This window comes from Kogia breviceps, chromosome 4 (genome assembly GCF_026419965.1).
Source record: "Kogia breviceps isolate mKogBre1 chromosome 4, mKogBre1 haplotype 1, whole genome shotgun sequence".
Lineage (NCBI taxonomy): Eukaryota > Metazoa > Chordata > Mammalia > Artiodactyla > Physeteridae > Kogia > Kogia breviceps.
The window spans coordinates 77,149,826-77,172,798 of NC_081313.1; the positions used below are offsets into that span (position 1 = coordinate 77,149,826).

The 22,973-nt window shown below is 38.0% G+C and overlaps 1 protein-coding gene across 3 annotated transcripts in view; it reads right to left on the reverse strand.

Annotated features, from left to right (window-relative positions):
• The window catches only part of ELL2 (elongation factor for RNA polymerase II 2), a 103,252-nt gene that overhangs the window by 53,756 nt on the left and 26,523 nt on the right, over positions 1 to 22,973 (reverse strand). For all 3 annotated transcript variants that reach the window (XM_067031369.1, XM_059061454.2, XM_067031371.1), the window contains exon 3: positions 4,456 to 4,577. In XM_067031369.1, the coding sequence (XP_066887470.1) occupies positions 4,456 to 4,577 (122 nt within the window). The remainder of the gene's footprint in view (positions 1 to 4,455; positions 4,578 to 22,973) is intronic.

Here is a 22,973-nt window from a genome sequence, read left to right on the forward strand (position 1 = left end):
TATTAAGTTTAAGGCTAAAATACTGCCAAATATCATAGTTTAATTTATTACTATTCACCCAAATACCCTAAAAAATTGTAACTTTATATTTACCATTGTTAAATCTCTATAAGATGATCTTTTGATATAGCAAATACTGAAAAATACTGGACAGAGTTTTGCAGAAATATTAAAAAAAGAAACCTTTTATTTACACAATCATGAATATTATCACTGGCCAGGAAGATGGCTCTGTATTCAAAGTATTATGCTAATATTAGGGGATTATGGTAACAATTATGCTAGTATTTTAAAAAGAAATTATTATGGCTTTAAAACAGACTAGAATGTAGCAATAATGGAAATGTCACTACAGCTCTGATATTCTATTTCTAAACTTAATTGGAAGTAGCTTTGTTATGATGCTAAGAAATAAGGGTTGATAAATTTTTTGTAAATTGCTAATAACTGTCTGTACAAATGCTATTTTAAAAAAATCAGTTCGTTCATCTCATAAATATTTATTGGGCAGAGACTATGTGCCAGGCAATGTGTGAGGTACCTGGGCTGTGACAGGGACTGACAGATGTGGTCCCTCCTTCAAGGAGCTCTCTAATGGGTGACAAGGATGAGCACAATAGAAATTATGATGCAGTGTGACAAGTGACAGGGTACAGGGAACCCCCAGGAAGGTACTGCACCTGGACTTGTGGGCAAGGCAAAGGCTTCCTAGAGGAAGTGGTGATTAAGCTGATCTAGAGGGATATCTAGACAAGGGGGAAGGACAAAAGTGTTCTAAAGGGATAACCAATGTGTACAGGCCCAGAGGGAACAAGGAGGTTTTCAGCTTGACCAGAGTGAGCTAGCAAGAACAATTAGAGGTGAGGCTGAAAAGAGGGTATAAGAAGTGCATCACACAGGGCTTTGGAGGTCATAGTATAAATTTTGGGCTTTTCCCCAAGAATAACAGAGACTGAAAACAGTCTCATTTATTCCATAGAAAAATCAATCTGGACGAAGAACAGATTGGAAGGAAGGGGGCACTCTTGTGAAAGCAGGAGACCAGTTAAGAGGCTACTGAAGGATTACAGACAAGAAGCAAGGCTTGAACCAGGGTAGGGCAGTGTGAATGCAGAACAGTAAACAGATTCCAGAGATAGTGAGGAGGCAGCATTGACGGGATTTGGTCAGAGATTAGCCAATAGCCGGGGGTTGGGGGTGGGGGTCAGATGGGTGGTCGTTAAAGATTGTGCCCAGGTTACTAGGTGTGTGGAGCTGCCATGTGAGACACCGGAGTACGGGTGGGAGAGAGAAAATGAATTCAGTGTTGGACATGATTGGTGACTGAAGAAGTAAGGAGCAGTCTCAGGAGGGAATGGACTGTGAATAACACTAATATTTAAAATAATCAATAGGAAGATAAAAAGGCCACAGGACACCAAAGAGGTAGAGGGAAATTAGAAGAGCGGTGTGTCACGGAAGCCATGGGAATAGAATACTTCAAGAATCAGAGAGTGGTCCACAGTGTGAAATGTTGGCAACAAGTCCAGAATAATAAGGAACCAATAAGCATCCCCTGGGTTCATGGGCAAGGAGATAAAGCCTCTATTCGGGGAGCATATTTCAGTGGAATGGTGGGGACTGAAGCCAGACTTCGAGTCCAGAAGTGAGTATAAGGGAGGCGGTTTTTGTTTTTATTGTCTTTTTTAATGAGGCCTACTTGAGCTGAAAAACCAGTGAAAGGAGGGAAAGGAAGGGGTAGGGAGGGAGGATGGGTAGGAAGAAAAGACTGCAGTAGAGAAAAGTCTGCAGTATGAAGGTCTGGTGGCAGGAAGTTTGAATTTCAACATCTCGCCCTATTATTTACTAAGTAATTTACATAGTTAGAATAAGCTGAACCTATTGCCAATCACAATGAAGATACAGTTTTCACCATCCAAGGTCAAGAAACAGATCTTTACATGAAAACAAAATAGAGCTATAAACCCTGTGGGCAAGAAGGTACTCTCCAGAATTCTCCACTCATCCCTTTTGAACTTAGTTACCTTAAAAGTATAAATACCTTGACATATGTGTATAAATGTTCCTACAGTCCTTCTCTAGCCTAGCTCACTGTTTCCTATACTTGAGTATGCATTACTTACAGAGCTGTATTATATATTTTCACTAGGCCTGTGAATGGGCAGATTCAAGGAATTTTTGAGTGTGGGATTTCCACCATCTTACATATGAGAAAAGTGAGGCCCAAGGAGATTTAAAAAGAAAGATAAGAAAGGAGACTAGTTGATATGTATTATTATTATTATTATTATTTTTTGCGGTACGCGGGCCTCTCACTGTTGTGGCCTCTTCCATTGCGGAGCACAGGCTCCGTACGCGCAGGCCCAGCGGCCATGGCTCACAGGCCCAGCCGCCCCGCGGCATGTGGGATCTTCCCGGACCAGGGCACGAACCCTTATTTCCTGCATTGGCAGGCGGACTCTCAACCACTGTGCCACCAGGGATGCCCGATATGTATTTTTTTAACATCTATTTATGGAGCTCAGCCAACACTGTAAGACTGGAAAATGGGTGTAAGAAAGCCCCTGCCCTTAAGGAGCTTGTACAACTGTAGGAGAGACAAGATATATGGAAAATAAAAAAATCAAACTGAATAGAAAAGGTGGAGCCAGATTATAAAAAGGTTTTCTTGCCAGGATGAAAACTGGAACTCTGAGTGCTCTTGTTTTTATAATGGCAAATTTCAATTTATATTCATACCACACTTGGATCATATGAATGTATTTATGACAATTTTCTCACAATAATTGTTTCTTTTCTGTTGGCACATCATATATAATTTTGTAAAGTGACCTTAAATCTTTCTCCAAACAAGGTAGAAATAAACACACAGGGTATTTATGATGTAAGGGAGAAACCATATTACCTATAATGATAGGCCTGGTTTTGAAGAGGGAATTAAGTTCTTTAATGAAATTCCTAATGGGACATAGTTCAATTTGATGTCAAAACGTTCTCACTATACTAAAATAATTCTCTTAAGACAAGTGTTACAGGTAATGGCACAATTAGAAATCGGTGTGCCCTATGGTGTGTAAAGAACACTGAAGTAGGAGTTAGGAGAACTCAGTTCTCATTCAGCCCAGTCACTAACCAACCAGCTATGCAACCTATGAAGTGAAGGGGTGGAACTACACAATCACCAAGGACCCTGGTACTTGGTGATTCTATAATCTATTACAGTGCTGTCCCACAGAAATTTCTGCAATTTAAAATGTTCTGTGTTTGTGCTGTCCACTATGAGAACCACTAGCCATGTGGTTATTTAGCCTATAATACGTAGTTAGTATGAGTGAAGAACTAAATTTTAAATTTTATTTCATTTTTATCAATTGAAATGTAAATAGCCCCATGTGGCCAGTGGCTATCACCGTGGACAGTGCAGAAAAGTCTACAGAGTCTAAAACACATGCAATTTATACCAAAAAATATACTCAGGGAAAATGGCAGATTAAGATAAAGCAAAATGTTATTTAGTCGCCTTAAATAGGAGAAGAAATTTAGACCTCTCTCATTGAAGTGTCTTATTTTGTATCTCTGCCTTCTGTGCTCACTTGGAACACAACTTTCCCTTCCTTTCTCCCACACACAGCAAGCACTTAAAGTTTCAAGTACAACACAGAGGAGAGATAGGGATGGACGGCCCTGTGGGCCTTGGGGAACTTGCAGCGAATGTCAGGGTTTCTCGGGAGGTTGGGGGCTCTAAGGCCTTGTCTTTATCCACAGGCAGAACAAACTCCTCCTCGGGGCGTTCTTTAATCAGAAACAACCACAGCAAAGAAGAGTGAAACAAGTAGCTTATTGTTTACAGAGGATCTAAGTAGATAAGGGTTCCAGTGGGTACCCCTGGGCTATGGGTGTGTATTTTTGTCTTCCTCCCTCCTTTTTCCCCCTGAAAATCAGAAATGACTGCTATACTGGGGTTAATTTCTAGTTTCCATTCTGCTGCAGAATAAAGATTTTTAAAAACCTATCTTAAAACAAGCCTTGCACAGTGAAGGAGGAAGGGGATATATAAGACACACATATATTTTCCTCCTTTATCTATGAGTGTGAGTCCTGAGGATACTATAAAGCACTCTTATTTATATTCAGTGAATAAAAACTTAAAAAGTCCTCAAACTTGCTTTAATTAAAATAAACAAAATAAATCATGTTTTATAGGTATAAAATCTAGACCTTAAAAATTCCTCAAGAGCAAGAATCTTAAAATTTTTGTGATTGTATCCCACAGTGACAAATATAATTTCTAGCACATAGTATGTGCTCAATATTTCTCAAATAAATAAACGAGCCCTACCATTCAAGTCAGTAAATATTTACGGAATGACTACCATGTATTTTATTGTAGAATTAAAAAAGAAAACCCTCAAAGAAAAATAATTTTCCCTTCAGCATACCTTGGAACGCACTTACCTGGAGAAGGTTTGCTGGATGCAGTCAAAGCTGCCTTGAGGGTTGTCTTTACCCACATTTGACAAATAGAAGTTAAAGGTATGCACTTCGTTGGGGGGATCATTTTTAGGGATTTTGACAAGCTAAAAGGGGGACAAAGAGAGAAACACCTCAAATTATAAATTTGCTATAGAATGATCTGATGACTGACTTAACTGTTTTTCAAGTGACATTCATTTTTTACTGAAGCCCTCTTGAGCATCTAAATTTACATTTATATTACCAAATCATTCAAGGAATCTGACGAGCATGCTTGTAACTTACCACATTCTTATTTCCATTTTCTACCCTGAAGTATCAGTCAGTAATCATATCGGCTCAGTAATTATTTATAAGAGGAACCCCCTTCTTTTCAAACTAGAAAATGGTTACAGTTCACATGGAAGAGTTATTAGTGAACTTGCTAAAAAGCTCTTCCTCTTTTGAGATACACAGGTTCTGCCTTTGGCTACATGACCCGCTGCTAAATAGCTTCTAGATATTTAGATGGTCTCGAGATACAGTCCATATCCCAATCTTTTGCTGTCTTATTACATACACATTTCATTTTAATTCTTACTTCTTAGAGCAATATTTTTGAAGAATAACTAGCAGAATAAGGTGAATACCATAATTACATTCACACCAAAACACAGCTGGGTGTTTCTCCCTGCCCTATGATTCTTGTACTCATCCTCATGTTTACAGAACAAGGTCAGCAGCCTACAGAGATTATTCTGCAGGGCACTCCAAGGCTGAGCCCTAGGCAACACTGTGGAACAGGCAGATGTTTCCTATGCTCTTGCTCAAGGTCTGGTTTCTCTGCTAGATGGGAAGCCCCATAAGTGAAGGGACAGGGTTGCTCTCGATTACTGAACCCCTGTACCAGGTACATTTTCCTGGCACATAGGAGGAGCTTAATAAACATTTGTGAATAAATGAACTGGAAACTTCTGTCTTTCAACTGCTCCACTCTTCCCAGCTCCCAAGACCTTTCTTCCCTTGGGTCTACGGGGGCCACCATGGTGTTAGATGATAATTATGAATAGGATGCATTGGAAAGAAAGTAAAATATGACTTCCTGCTCTCCAGCCTCCAAATACATGGTCTTGGCAATTTAGTAGACAAGCAAGGAGGGAGAAAGTGTTTTCTAATTCTCTTTCTTCTCCTCCAAATCTGTTCTTTACATCAATGGAAGATTAAGACTCAGAGCTAACTGGCTGCTAGATATATATATATATCTGGCACATATATATATATATATATATATATATATATATATATATATATATATAAAACTCATGAATATGCTAGTAAGCATAAATGTGTATGAACTCTACTTGGCCCTGAGGACATCCTGCAACTCTGACTTGCTCACTCTATAAAGACTCCTAATCTTTTATCTACAGAAAATAATTTAAAGCCACCAACTCCATCCCAAACCCCTCCCCCTAAAAGACTGAAGAAAGCTAAGAAGGGAGACAATTTGCAGTGTCTGGTACATAGCAGACATGCAATAAATGTTTGTTGAAGGAATGAACAAACAAGGAGAAGAAAAAAGAAAGAAGTCAAAGGTAAACATCTTTTCAAAGGAGATTCATTCAGAAGACCCATATAGAGCTTGAGAGCCTAAATTTCACCAAAGATGTTGAATATTAGATAATACTCCATAGATCCTCCATCACTCATGAATTTAAACTATATTTGACTCCCTTTTAAAATTAGTTCTAATTGCTAGAGTAACAAGCTTCTACATTAATTATCCACTCTATAAATTATATCTCTGGGGGGGCCTAAAGTTACTCTTTTATTTTCCCCAATTTCCCCTAGTTCTAAAATGCTGGAACTTTGTGAACAAGTCTTAATTTACTCTGTAAGTACTCATCAGGCTGTCTTATTGGGCATGCAAACCGAACACCTAGTCAGCAAACCCACATTAGTGAAATGAAATGGAATGTTTTACTTCTTAATCCTATAGAGATGGAGCAGAGCAGGAGCCAAAGGAATGCTTGTGTGAGATGCAAGGGAACAGCAAGTCTGTCCACAGGCTGGTGTAACAGCATTCACTGACGTCTGCTTTTGTTTTCCTAATAATAGCAGGGCTCTGCTGTCAGAGAAGGGATGTGCCCAGTAGCCCAAAGCTTCCTTCAGGTCTAGGACAGGAGGTAGACAGGTAATGTAGGTGTGAACACTTGAATGACATCCCTTCCTCAGCCATGACTCACTTAACTTCCATTCAACTTCCCCCTCAACTGTCCCTGTAGATCTGCAGAACCTGGTTGTGGAGATTTTCCACAGTGGTTGTAGGCTCATCTCCAGGCTAGGCTCTGGCTTCAGTTTAGGCCTAATGTCTTCCTTCCTGTGCGGCTCAGGTCTGGGAATGCAGGAGCACTTTCCGTATCAGAGTATGAAAGACTGTCCGTTTTGGGAGATTCTAAGTTGTATTTTAAAAAAGTAATAGCATACAGTTTTTTTTGTATTTTGCAGGAGTGACTAGAGTCTGTAATCAAATTCTACAAATGTTTGATATTCTTTCACTGAAAACTCTTAATTACTGGAGTCCTTAAGCTCAGACATCTACTAAACAGAGCATTTCATTCAGGAAAGTTCTTAATGAACCTTTATAATACTTAAATGTAGATTTTTCCTTTCTTATCATCTAAATTGTGATTAATCTTAAGTAACATTTACACTTCTTAAGGTGAAAAATTATCTTCCTACACATTTTTTTCATTTTTAAACACACACACAGTATGTCTTTGTGTAAATTTGGAGGATTTAATAACAAAAATACCTTGTATGAATTAATTACTGTGCACACCACTCAAAGCATTAGGGTCTGGCCTGATGGTGGGCATAGAAGACTTTCATATTCTTATTCTTTAAAAGAATCTTGAATAGAAAAAAAGCTATAGTCATTTAAAAAATATCATAATGAACAGAATAGTTAAGAATCAGATCAAAAAGAAACAAAATTAAAAAAAAAATACACAACCCATGCTATGTACCCACTGAAGTGTTTGAAAGTTTGTATCCCACATAGATTAGAACAGCAGTTTTCAACAAGGGGCAGTTTTGCCCCCAGGGGACATGTGGTGTGGGAGGGTGCTACTGGCATCTACTGGAGGCCAGCGACAGTGCCCAACACTTTACAGTACACAGGACAGTCTCACAACAAAGAGTTACCCAGTCTAAGATGTCAGTAAGGCCCAAGTTAAGAGACTATTGATTAGAGCTAGAGGTAGAAAAGAAGTTAAGGAATTCTGACTTTATTGACTTCTGAAAATTAATGAAGAAGTGGAGGGGGAAATGGTATCTTTAAAGAAATGAGTACCCATTTAAGAAAAAAAGAGATAGTGTCATGGAGAATGACAGTAGGACTTCTCAGAAGTCTCTCCAACCCACTGTCTCACTCTGTGGTGTGTACGTGAGCAGTGAGCAGATAGGGGCAGGGGCAGGCATCAGGGCAAATTATGTTCATGATGGAACCCAAAAGTGAATCTTGATGAATATCATGGTATTTTTCTCCAGCCGAGGAGCTGGAGTGGGGTTGGAGGTTAAGGAATGATGAGAACATGAAGTTCAGAGTTGCCACAACTAAGTTTCTACGTCTCCTTTCCTCGGTGGTTTTCAGATCAACAGCAATGCAGATGGTACAGCCTGACCTAATCTCAGGCTTTTCCTGTAAAAGATCTGAGAGCAAGATGTTGCCTAGCCATCTTCATATCTTTAAAATTTCAAAAGCTTAAATTATATACTCTATAGATTTAGTATATCTAATTTCCTGAAGGAGATGGTACAAATTAGATACAAATTTTATTTGCATTAATATCTGGATATACTCTTCAGAATGAAATGTATGTACAAAGAATACTTATGTTTATAGCTGGCCTAACAGTTTGGCTCCTTGGGCAAAGCCTTAATGGAAAGAGCAGGTTGTGTATGACAATTAGGGCAGGCAGGAGGGGTGAAGGAGTGGGGGCTTTAGAACTAAACTATGGGGACCTCTGAGTGGACCAGAGCCTGTAAGACTGCTGAGGGTCACAGCTGAAGTGGGATCGGAGTCCCTACTTCAGAGACTAGACTTTCAGAGGAACTTGTGGATACTTATCGCTCCTCTCTCTAATATATAGGAACCTATTCCACAGCTTGTCTAGATAGTGAAATAGGAGTCAGTCATTTCTTCCAGAATGGTTATGAAGCATTTTCTTATAAACTGGCCTTTGAATATGGAATACGCAGAGAGGGAGTTAAAATGAAATGACCGTTATTGGTGGGCCTAGGATCAGCTTCTGGAGACAGGGCTAATCACCATGGGAAAAGAAATTCTGAGGTCTGATTTAGAAACAACCTTGGAGGAGCATCCCTTTGTATGACAGGAACTTCTCAATTTTAATTATAATATTTTGAGCTTTTCCTATAAGTCAGTGGGAATACCTTTATATTTAGCAACCCATGGTCTACTGGAAATTTTTAGCTAAATGTCTTAAGAATGAAATATTATTTTAAAAGTATCAAAGACTATGATGCCAAACAGTTTCTTATTCACAATGAAAAATATAAAAATATACTACCATGTTCTGGGCAACTCGAAATGTAGATTTTAATTTTCATTCCAAATATGAGAGCCTGAAAATCAAAGGCTTAGGACCACAATCCACAACCCTCCTCCCAAACTCCAGTCTGTCTTTGATAAAAAGCTACGAAGACAAAGTTTCGGGAAACTTTCAGACATTTATAATTAACATAAACACTGTATACCAAGATGTGTAAGTTGAAGCTTCTAATTATTCTGAGACACAAGTTCAGGCATGTGGCACTGGGATCCTGCCTGAAAGGTCATTTCAATATCAAGTCACAGACCTCCTATTTACGTAAGGATATAGGACAGAAGGGCAGTGTGCACACTGCTGCAAATTTCTCATAGAGGCATGCTAACATCTGCTTAAAAGCCACTGGTACTTTTACTGCAGAGGTTTCTCCACTGGACTGAGGTACACACTAGATTAAAAATAGGACCATCAAGGTTTTTTTCCCCTCATTTATTTAATATAAACACTGTGTTCGGGCTTCCCTGGTGGCGCAGTGGTTGAGAGTCCGCCTGCCGATGCAGGAGACGCGAGTTCGTGCCCCGGTCCGGGAGGATCCCACATGCCGCGGAGCGGCTGGGCCCGTGAGCCATGGCCGCTAGGCCTGCGCGTCCGGAGCCTGTGCTCCGCAACGGGAGAGGCCACAACAGTGAGAGGCCCGCATACCGCAAAAAAAAAAAAAAAACAAACAAACACTGTATTCTGTTTTGGGTATTACAAATGATTTAAACTTACATAAGCTTTTATTTGACAGTGATTCTATAAGTTTTAATATCCAGCCTTTTCGACTAAGGTGACTGCAAATGCTCAATGAGATGTTCATGACCCAGCAATACCACAGTTTGACATGACAACTCTCGGTCCTTAAAGCAGACCTGCTGGCAGGGCCTTTGAGATCATCTAGTCGAATGTCTTCATTTTACAGATTTGAAACAGAGAAAAGTTAAGTGACTTGCTCAAGGTTACATCTCTATTTAAAATTGGAACCCCTGTACTCCTGACCTCCTGCCCCTGGCTCCATGTTTGTCTAAAACACTTAGTACCTGCACTACTTACAGATTTTGTTTGTTGTCTTTCTCCTCTGGCTAGAATATAGTCCTTAGAAGGACAGAGTCTTTTGTCTGGTTTGTTCCCTGTATTGCCAGCATCTTGAATAGTGTGTGGCATAAAGTAATCACTCCATATGTACTTGCTGAAAGAATAAAAATGGTGATTAAAGCCTCAGCCAGGACTAGAACTGAAGTGTCTGCTTTCTTTCCACCAATATTATAAAGCATGTTGAAAAGTTTCCTTATTTTAAGAAGGGGTTCTATCCTCAAATAAGTTTGGGAAGTGCCAGCTTAAACAAAATCATTTACTTTGCTGTAGGTTCTTTTATACTGAATAGCGGTTTCCCAATTTTTATGACCTTAGAACCCACTTCTTCCATTCCTATAGTATCTTAGGAGGCCAGCCTGTCTCTTAATATTATTTGACTAAAATATCTATTATTTTACTATAGATAAACTATATATCTTAGTTTGGATACGAAAAGTGCTACAAACACTTAAACATTAGAATTCTCCATTGTTCTCAAATCCTCTCCTGACTTTTAATAATTCTGTAATTTCTGAAAAAAAATAATAATTCTGTAATTTCTTAATAATCTAGAAAATTCGGTTTAGCTAGAGAAATGTATTGATATTTGCATACACTGTTCAGGTTCCAGAGTTTACAGACAGAATAAACCTAGAATCAGAACAGAAAATAGAACTCTCAACCTGAAAGCCACAAGTCCTATTTTTCAAACTAGAGCTGCAGTTATGACTTTAGGCCTAACATTATGGGTTTAGGGAAGGAAAAAACCCCTCTCGGATCAGTCCAGATGTAGAAACCAATGCTGCAGTGGAGGTGGGGCACTAGGGAGGGGAGGGGAGGGTATCTTTCACTGGCAATTGATCAAGTTTAAGTATTAGAGAAATCAGTAAGAGATAAATATTCCTATTGACAAGGAATGACAGGGAGTGGAGAAGATCCCACACAGATCATAAACATCTGAAATTTCCACATGATAGAGGCTTTACTGAGAGTAGTGCAAAATGCTAAATTTATCTGCACAAAGGGAAATATTGGCAGTTATCCAAAAAATGCAGGCCATGTACCAATTAATATGAATAATTCAGGACAAAATAAGTCCATTTATTTCCTTGCATTCTTCCTCTTTGGCAAGATGTATAGTATTAAGGAAAAAAGTAAAGTAGTATAGCTTTTTCTATTAAGTTTCATGTAGCTCCTTAAATCCAGTAATAGAACTTCTTAAAAAATTCTCCATGAAAGGGTACAGTAGACCAGTAATGAGACTTCTTGGTTCTGTTACTTCCATAGGATATAGTCTTATCAGAAAACTCATTCCTTTTACTGCATTCTCATCCAAAATGTATTCTTTTATATTTATGGCTGTTTTGTGGATAACATCATTGATGGCAACATTTCAAAACTAATTTTAATTGGTTACAAGTAAGCAATACCACCTACAGGAGTAAAGTGCTAATTTTTAAAAGTCGAATACACCCAAGTTGCTATATAACTGAAACTGAAAAAAACTGCCTTGAGTAATTTTTGGCTTTCTTAATATGGTTCTCTTTAATATGAAACCAACCTTCTAAATGTTGGTATATCCAGTAAGGTGTCATTGATTGATTAATTTGTTCATTAAATTCATTTATTCCACAAATATTAACTGACTGCCTGCTGTGTCAGGCACTATTCTAGGTTTCTGTGACACATTAATGAATGAAACCACAAAGATCCCTGCCATAGTGGCATATATGTACAGAAATTCAGGAGCAAGATGATGAGGGCTTCGAACAGGATATGGGGAGAAGTGGAGGAATCGGGATATATTTTGCACACAGAGGCAGCAGGATTCCTAGACATACTGACTGTGAGGAATGAAAGAAAGAGAGAAATCAAGGATGATACCAAGGCATTTTCCCTTGGAAGAATGGAGTTGTTTGAGTGTGTGTGTGCATACACATATACATATATACATGTATGTGTATATATACTCATGTGTGTATGTATGTGTGTGTATATTTATTCTTGGATATGATGACGAGTACCTAATGTAACTGAATCCATACTAGCTAAGTGCACTAAAATACAATTGACCAACGCTGGTTTCACCAGCTAAAAAGGGGCTTCAAAATGAGTTTTGTTATGACTCATTTTGTAACTTCACGGCCAAAAATTATTTAGAAGGGCCCAGGTGGCTGAGTGTAGTAGGCTGGTAGCTCGGTATTTCCAGGAAAAAGGTGGGGGATGACAGTTAGTGGCAGGGGAAAGATGCAAATAGCAGATACTAGAGAACAGGGAAAAGGTATTCAGACTATGGAGTGTGAGAGAACAGAAAATTTGTATTTAAAAATGACTGCAAAATTGAGCTAAATGCCAAAGTAGCTTTTAGAAGAAAAGTGAGAGAGCCACCAAGAGAATCTGAGAAGTTTGTTAAGATTTCATAGGACAGATGTGGTTCCTTCCCAATAGACTTGGGCCTCACTCTCCACCTTGTATTTGATGTCTCCACTTCTTGTCTTGGCTTGCACTAGTTTATCCTTTGTTTAACACTCAGTTCAGGAGCCTTTCCCTTCCCCAGTGAGATGGGTTCCCTTTTCTGTCCCCACAGCCCCTTGGGCTTACTTCTACTGCATGCTAAGTACTTGTTTGTGTCTTCCTCCCCACTAGACTATGAGTTCTTTGGTTCTTTGGAGGCAAGGACCATGGTCTTACTTTCATACATATCTGGAACATGACAGGTACCTAATAAATATTTGTTGGATTCATCTGAAGAAACTTGGGACTAGATTAAATTAATTCTGAAGACTTACGCCAGGACTACTAAAAAATTAGAGATATAACTGAAATAGATCAGAGGAAAACCAGGGCTCTGCAAAGCAGGCAAAATAAATAGCAAAATGAAAGGAGGAAAAAAAAAAAAAATCCCAAACAGCAGGCACTGTGTGGTACAAACATCAGGATGAAACAGTTTTTTACCTCCTTGTGTTATGTTTAGCCCACAAACCTAGGTCAAGTGGTTGCCTGGTTTGTGGAACTTAAATTTATTATATATTATACAATTTTCTTTTTTTAAAAGTATCTTCATCTTTATAAAAATACTCACAGAATACTCTGGCCTTACCAAATTCCATTGAAAATATGATCCAGCGTCTTTAAAACCACTTTGCATTTTAAAGGACTTAGGGAAACCACACTAAACAATTCTAAACTTAGCAATTCTCCTGGTCAAGTAGGAAGCAGAATTTTGTTTAAAAAATGGTTTGTTTCTCAGAAACAAAGCCCAAACCTGAATTCTACAAGGAAAAAAAAAACTTAAGTATGAATGTGTATTTCCAAATTCATTGCTAATCTTCTCTCCTTGTTCTACTGGAGTCTTGAGAAAAGCTTTCTGTAATATGCCAGGAGGAACTGCTGGTAAAACATGGGTGGAATAGAAGTCATGTATGGCAGTCAGCAATGATTGTTTAAACCCAGGAAGGAAGACTGGTACTTGACAGATTTGAGCACTCAAGATTAACATAAATTGGTAAAAGTGGCCCAGGCCTTAGATTTTGCAAAACACATGGTTTCATTCCAACTCAATCAATGTTGCCATGAAAACTTATAAGTTCAATAACATAAATTGTATTTAAGTCTGAAGAATATTTCCATATAGATTTGGAAATAAATTCAATTCTTAATTTTCTGTTTTCAAAATCAACATATTAAAAAATTTTTTTTAAGCTACAGAATACTTTTCTCAAAGTAAATCTTATGGGGAAACCAACCATGTATTACAAATAGAGTCAGAGCCGCTCTGGTTGAGCAGACTGGGACTGGGACTGCTGAGGCAGCCACTGTGGTAACATCACAGAAACCAGGCTCTGGGGACCAAAGACACAAAATCACGGCTGCATGTTAAGGAAAGAGAAACAGCAACAAGATGTACAATAGTCAGGGGATATCATTTTATTAATTACATTTTAGTCACATCTTAAATGACAATTACATAAGAATATGTATAAATATTAAGTCTTATGTGCCATTTCTTGATGGGAATTAGTGCCAAATATTTGAAGGATACCAAAGATAGGAAATGGTGTCCTTCTGCCTTATTCCCTTTCCTTTTTATTTTATTAACAAAAAAAATTATGTTTTATTTACTTATTTTTGGCTGCGTTAGATCTTCGTTGCGGTGCACGTGCTTCTCATTGCGGTGGCTTCTCTTGTTGTACAGCACAGGCTGCAGGCACGCGGGCTTCAGTAGTTGTGGCTCATGGGCTCTAGAGAGCAGGGTTGGTAGTTGTGGTGCACGGGCTTAGCTGCTCCGCGGCATGTGGGATCTTCCGAGACCAGGGTTTGAACTTGTGTCTCCTGCATTGGCAGGCGGATTCTTAACCACTGCGCCACCAGAGAAGTCCTCCCTTTCCTTTTTAAAATGTTTTCTTTACCATTGGATCCCTTTGTATTTCCAGTTCTAAGCTGGGTATACCTCAGGGGTTTGAGAAGGAAAAAATGAGAACTTCTCTTTTACATACACACAGATGACAAGGGAACAGGGCAGTCAGACCACATCTAGTATTCTAGATTACAGGCTCTGGAGCAATCCTGCCCAGTTTCCAATGCTGGCTCTGCAATCTACCATCTGTTACCTTGGGCAAATAACTTAACCTCATTAATTCTCAGTTTCCTCATCAGTAAAATGTGGATAATGGTATTATTCACCCTATATGATTGTTGGAGTTTAAAGAGATAACGCATCTAAAGTGCTTGCAAATAATGATGCAAATAATGATATATTCCTCAGCAAATAATGATGTATTTGATTTTTAAAGCAATTTAAAAATGGTAATGGACTGATAAGCGCCCTGTGGATAATCAACAGTTGATAATATACTTATTCTGTATTCTTGGTATTTACAAAAGTAAGGGGCTAGAAACCTTCAAGGTCAAAACTTGCGTGTTAGCTTAAATTAATGCCAAAGAAGCTATCTGGGAAAATAAACAATCCAAAATACTAGCAATATTTCTAATTGTTCCAAACTCAACGTACACAGAGATAAGGTACAAGAATGAATCAGCCACAACAGGTGTCCATGGAAGGCTGAAAAATTACAGATGCCTGCTGCTACTCTAGAAGGGTAGCAAATACTCCTTGCTTCCCAAGTGCCCTATCCGTTAAAAAAAAAATGCTGCCTTCAGTAGCTACAGCACAACAAAGAAACAAAATAGAATTAAGAGTTCTTATGGAGCCCACAACTTTGTGACTTTAAAGTATTCACTCTTCATAAATGCAAACAATATATATATATTTTTTTGTTTGCGGTATGCGGGCCTCTCACTGCTGTGGCCTCTCCCGTTGCGGAGCACAGACTCCAGACGCGCAGGCGCAGCGGCCATGGCTCACGGGCCCAGCCACTCCGTGGCATGTGGGATCTTCCCGGACCGGGGCACGAACCCATGTCCCCTGCATCGGCAGGCGGACTCTCAACCACTGTGCCACCAAGGAAGCCCACAAACAATATTTTAAAGTTTGTGGAGTTTTTTTGTGTGTGTCAAAGCTATAGATAGTCTTGAAAAATGAATAAAACCTATAGTATTCTAATTTTTATAGACCTCTTTCCAAACCTCTACCCTGAAAATACGTTCCTAAGGTAGGGTCCATTTCAATAGAAAATTTATTTATTTTCAGTTTTCATACGTCAAATTCACTTGCTGATTTCCTCTGAGCCTTCAAGAAGTTTAACTATTTCTGATTTTACATTGATATGCACAGTAGATCAAGAACTAAATTAGAAACTGCAATACTCATTTCTAAGAGACTTAGCAGTTCTGATGTAAATAAGAGGGCCTGTGAAGTCTCTTAGATCAATTGATTTATTATTGTAAGAAATACAGGACAAAAATGATTCATTTTTAAGGATGGTATGCCTGGGCCATTGGCAAAGCCAGAAAACCCATTCCTTCAAACAGAGAAAGAGACATGTTGGTAGAGAAAGGGTGAAGATATTTTACATATGAACAGCTAAGGTAATTACTGTATTTTAATAATTTATATCATAAAACTGTTGATTATCTTCTAGATAGTTATTTGATTATGCTAGGAGGCAGACAACATGGGTCCCTCTAGAACAATGAAATTATACAAGGTAGCAAAATATTTTATCCTCTTGGCAATAATTCATTGCATTGCCCCTTAAAAAAGATAACCATATCACTAGGTTTCATGAGACATTTGGCTCCTCATGACCCAATCGCCTTAAATATTTTTGAAAAAAGTTATATACATATATATATATATATATATATTTACAGATTCTGAAATTGTGAAGTTTAAGACTTTATCCAAAATTAATCCTGGGTTCACAATTATCTTATTTTTCAAGTTCTCTAAGGAAGGAACAGAACACTATCTTCCTGAAAAAGTAAAACAAAACACCAAGCATCCCTAGTAGAAAGTTTTTCTTTACAGCCAAATACAAAACATTTAAACAGCTGTGGAAATATGTCAGCATCATCTTACTGTTCAGTGGAAATGGAACACCTCAAGTTCCTGTCCCTCCTTCCTAATCTGTGAAAACTGACTTTAATGAATTACTAATACAACGAGATTAAGAGAAAACTAAAATGCATTCAGATTAGTATTAAGAAAGAATTTCTTAGTATTGATTAGTAGAGTATTACTATATTCATAAATAAGGCTATGCCTTACATTCTCACTCTAAAATATCCCCAATATAACTTATGGAGTGATTATTAGACACTCTCAACTTTTTAAGTTCTATAAAAGACTGTCCTTTTCCTATGGCTGCTTAATTAAGTACCAGCCCTCTAACACTGTGAGCCCAATTTAGCTTAGCTATCTTTAATCAGTTCTCTATTGCATTCTGCGTTTTATTGCCTGAAGCTCCCTAGGAATCTTATCTTTTTAAATTCAACTGACTACTACTATTCATTCCCATAATCTATTCTTTCTAGACTGGACCCATTCCCAGGACACTTCACAAGACCACTGTTCCTAAATGTCAGCTGTTAACTCAGAAAGGAAAGTGGCCTCTTCTCCCATGTTTTTGATAACACCAACAACTCTGCCTTTACTTTCCTTCCGCTGTGGAGAAAGATCACAGAGGGGAGAAAACTTTCTTTCTCCACTGATAGATGACAAAGCAACTCATTAAGTAGTTGAGTAGAAAGATATTTAGCTGGTGTCTAGGTATAGATAACTTCGAGACCTGCTTTCTCTTTTTCTTGTCAACCTGTTTTTAAACCTTGAATATTCAGCCTTTCTCCTAGATTCTTGACATATTTAAACTTGGCATCTCAAAACATTTCTTTTTTGTTTATAGAACAATTAAGAAATATAAACAAATCTATCTCATTAGTAGGGTAATTAGTAAAGCAATGACATTCTGGTATATAGCATTTCATTTTCTTTTGCAGATATCAATTTGTGTTTGTGTATTTATTTTTTTAATTAGTATAATGGTATATATGATATCTTATTATTATTATTATTATTTTTTTGGTATGCGGGCCTCTCACTGTTGTGGCGTCTCCCGTTGCGGAGCACTGCATGTCCAGAGCACAGGCTCCGGACGCGCAGCCTCAGCGGCCATGGCTCATGCGCCCAGCTGCTCCGCGGCATGTGGGATCCTCCCGGACCGGGGCACGAACCCGCGTCCCCTGCATCGGCAGGCGGACTCTCAACCACTGCGCCACCAGGGAAGCCCTGATATTGTATTATTAATTAGGAAGAAGAAATGACAACTTCAAAAGTTTCCAACCTAAATCCATGGACAGTCTTGCCATTTACCACTTATATATTCTCTTATAACCATCAGGAAAGTATTACAGCTCTTTAGACAGAATAACTTGACTACACTCAATATTCAGTATTTTATAATTTTTTGTTGCTACCATAGATGAGATCATTTTTACACTGAAACTCCTAATTGCTGGTGCTTAGGGAGGCCACTGATTTTTTAAAATTATATTTATCACTTATTGGGCACTTTCTGTGTGCCATTTTTCTAACCTCTAAGATAAGACTTTGGCCTAAGTGTTTTGACTTTAGGTTTGAGATATGGCTAAAGAAATGGTTTAACAAACAATAAGAATTTCAAAATCTGCACCCATATACATACCTTCCCACTAGCTACCATACAAGAACTTTCTTTGCTCCTATCTAAAGCCAGTCTCTCCTCTGAGCAACTAGACCCCATCTCTCCAGCCTACTCGAGGACATTGCTCCAGCAAGTCTTGCTCTTTCTCATATCAACTTTTGCTTTCTACTGGATGACTCCCATCAGTTTATAAATGTTCTGCCATTTCTCCCATTTTAAAAGAAACTCCTCTTCACTCCACCCTACCACTATTAAGCCAGTGGTTTTTAAAGTTATTTCTGAACTGACCACCTTACTGAAGGAAATCCTGTTAAGTTTTTTTTTTTTTTTTTTTTTTTTTTGCGGTACGCGGGCCTCTCACTGTTGTGGCCTCTCCCGTTGCGGAGCACAGGCTCCGGACGCGCAGGCTCAGCAGCCATGGCCCACGGGCCTAGCCGCTCCGCGGCATGTGGGATCTTCCCGGACCGGGACACGAACCCCTGTCCCCTGCATCGGCAGGTGGACTCTCAACCACTGCACAACCAGGGAAGCCCCCTGTAAGTTTTTATAGTTTTTCACTTGGTTTATCTGTAGATACTGGCAAATTTGCCCCCACTTATCTATTATCCATAGCTTTTAGTTAATTTTCTTTTTCATTACATTAATGAGTATTCTCCAAACAATATTAAACTACAGAGATGAGAGTGGCCATGTGTATTTTATTGCTAACATTAAAAAGGATATTTCTGGGCTTCCCTGGTGGCACAGTGGTTAAGAATCCGCCTGCCAATGCAGGGGACAGAGGTTCGATCCCTGGCCCAGGAAGATCCCACATGCCATGGAGCAGCTAAGCCCGTGTGCCACAACTACTGAGCCTGTGCTCTAGAGCCCATGCTCTGCAATAAGAGAAGCCATGACAATAAGAAGTCTGCGCACCACAAAAAAGAGTAGCCCCCGCTTGCCTCAACTAGAGAAAGCCCATGTGCAGCAACGAAGACCTAACACAGCCAAAAATAAAAACAAATAAATAAATAAAAATTTTTTTAAAAAGGATATTTCTGTTGTCTAATCACTAAGTATTCTAACTGGTTATTAGATTGATAATTTTCATCATGTTAAGAAAGAATTCTTCTTTCTATTCCCTACTTAACTAAAGTTTTAATCCACATTTAATATGGAATTTTTATCAAATGCCATTTTGGCATCTATTGAAATATTTTCTGCTTTTTCTCATTTAATCCATGAAGATGACAGATTATAAATATACAAGTATATATATTTATATTATATTTAAAGTTAATGATAACGAGAACTTTATGTAACATTTGTTTCTTCAAAATCAATACAGCCTGTTATGAAGCTTGACAACATAGTGAACACCTGTGAATTCACTGTCCAACTTAAGAAAACATTAGCAATAATATATCTACCCATTGCTCCTCCCCTATCCCTTCTGTCTCCCTTTCTCTACCAGAGATAACAACTATTCTAATTTTTGTGATTATCATTCCTTTATTGTTTTTAATAATTTTATCACGTGTGTACCCACACAATATATTGTTTGACTTCGCCTGTTATTAAATTTTATAAAAATGGTGTCATACCATACATATGTAGTCTTCTACCCACTTAGAGTTTCCACTGCCATATTGCACAGAGCTCTAAGTCACTGCTTTTCACTGTTGTGTACTCTTCCACTAAATCAATATGCCATTGTTTATCTCTATTAGCCTGCCATTGTTCTTAACTAGTGTGAACAAAATTTGGCAAAAAGGGCTTCAAATCCCCTAAATGTTAAGAATTAAAAGTATCAACACTCATAAGTATTCACAACTAAACCAGTATTCTTAACAATTGAAAAATAATAAGTCTTTAAATAGAGCTTTATAACATAATTCCACTATAAATACACGTTTTTTCTTCTCACTACTTGACTGCCAAGTATAATTAAATACTATAAAATGTCCTTTGGAGCAGTTTCTTGAAAATGCTTTTGTTCCAAATCCCCCAATACCAATGTCTCCTGGACAGCTCCATCTCGATAGAACAAGGTATGGAGTTATTATCTGAACATCTCATGGACATCATGTCCCAAACTAAACACCCCATGAGTTCTGCCTCAGTCTGTTCTTTCATCTATTTTAGATCTTGAATAATGGCCTCACCATCCAACCAAATGCTCATCATAGATATGGCGCCATCCTCAACTCCTCTCTTTCCTTTCACCCCATACAGAAGGAATAACTAAGTTAAGGTAGCTACTGGATAAACACGTTAAAATGCAAATCTGATCACGACTCCCTGGCTAAAATTTCTAAAATTAAAAAAAAAGATGATCATCTCCTGTAGTGTTTTTTAAAGCACAGACTGTGACCCATTGGAAGGTTATGACATTATTTTAGTGGATTGTGATCAGGATTCTTTTAAATTGAAATAGAAAATGTCAGAGTATACTGGTAAAGGATAAATACTGTGCTATGAAACTTTTATTTTAGCTGTGTGAATGTGTACACTGATATCTGTAAAGGGTTACAATGTAAAATGTTTTTTCTTACTGTGACTTGTTACTAAATGTGTTTGAAAGCATCTACTGTAGTCAGTGGTCCCCTTCAGAAAATGATGAAAATTATGAACCTTCTCCTGAGAAGAGAATGTATACATACCTACATATGTGCATATTCTTATCATTTTCTTAACTACAGTGAACCTAACTATTATAATGAAATCTAGGGGGAAAAATTTTTAAAGCCAGACTTCCAGACCTCATCATAGACCCCCAGGGAGACTTTATAGATAAGAAGCACTGATCTCCAAGGTGAAATTCAAGCTCCTTAAGAAGGTGGCAACTTTTGCCACACGTGCTTACCACCTCTCTGAGACCTCCCTGACTGTCCTGCTTCCTCTAGCTAGCTGGGGAGATACTCAACAAATGTTTGTATGAATGTCAGAATAAAATGCTCATTGAACATTTTTTTATAGGCAGGTAAATCAGTGTAGTGATGAAAACAGGCTCTGGAACTAGATGCCTAGGTTTGTGTGCTGGCTCCTTTACTCACTAATTGTGTGAGCTTTTACAAGTGGTTTAACTTCAGAGCCATAGTTAACACAGTAGCAGAATGGGAATATCTGCTTCATGACATTCCTGTGAGGATTAAATGAGAATAATATATATAAAGTGCTTAGTACAGGATTCTTAGCATGTAATAAATATTCAATAAATTTTTGTTATACTTATTGAAAAAAGTTGGAATCTATAAACAAAATAATAGATGACTGTGCATTTATGGTAAATACAGTACAAAGTATAAGACTAGATAGAGAGATTTGAAAATTCCTAGCCTGACAAGGGCAAATTCATTAGCCTCAAAGCATGTCTATGAGCTTTTTAAGTCTTTAAGTCAGTAAAACTCTTTTCTTCTAAACTTGTTTTCAAAACAAATTACTTTTATAAGGTTTTTAGCCTAAAAACAAATTTGAGAACATTTTAATTTCATACTCTTGTTCCTTCCAGTTTAAATCACAAGAATAGTTATAAAAATTTACCTTCCCTATAAATCCTCCAGATTATCTAACATATGGAGCTAACAAGCAAACCAGTCAAGGGTGGGGTCAGGAAAGAAAACTTTTGAAAAGATTCTAGTTAGATAAAATCTTATTGCAGAATATAGGAATTCTCTAAATACTTCCACTGCATTGCTGTAGTTAAGGTGCCAGCAACTGTATGACTATGTACCATTGCATAATATAAAATGCTGACAAACTATGACACAGTACTAAGATGCTGTTGATAATGAGATACATTCTAATTCCAAAAACGTTAAATGTTAAAAAGAAAACAAGTCTTAGAATCAACAACATACAGTAATTTTGTTGTTGTTGTGTTAAATATTGTTTGAAATAAGATCTGGGGCTTGGACGTATTCTGCTAAATTGTTTTTCCTGCTTTAAATTTTGACTTTTCTTTTTAATAGAGCTCTTATAACCTCTTTAATAAAGTTCTTATAAGTATAAGGCATTGCACATAGTAAGAAGTCAAAAGATATTTACTGCTTTGTGGCTCAAATTTAGGGGTGGGTTAGCTCTAAGAACCATAGGTGTTATAAAATGGTTAAAGATTATTATTTTCCAAGCTTAATTAAGTGAGTGCTGTTAAGTGACAATGTCTGTAACATAGACAACTGAATTTCATAAGTTTCAGTTTTTGGTGGGAAACAAAAAGGCAAAGCCATCAGTGGCAGATTTTATTGACAAACAGATGGTGTCAGGAACAAGAGCTGGAATTTCAAAGTCCTATTTACCTTTGTCCAAACACTGTCTACCGTGGTGCTTGGTACAGTGCAAATATTCACAAACGCTTGTTGAATGAAGATAGTAAGCTTGACTGACCACTAAGAATGCAGTTAATGGTATTTGTAGCAAATTCAGATTTCAATCATAGTTCCAATGGCTGCTTTCCAAAGTGACTGCAGTTTGGTGAAGGGCAGAGCAGGATGATTTAGTCTTCAACTCCTTTATGATCGTGCTTTGGGAGGCTTGTCCTGCTGTGGCCCACACTGGAGCCTGTGTGGTGTATGCTGAGATAGCTTCCTCAGGCAACACAACCATACAGTCAAAGTCACCCTCCCATCCTCACCATTCTGCACGTCTCCTTTATGTCACTGGTGTCTGTAGTGGTACCTGGCCATGATCTGTGAACTTAGCTCTCTACCCTTTTTTATTTAGAAACCCCACAGGTAATTCTTATCCAGAAAGAAAAGGAGAGCAGAAGTGGGTG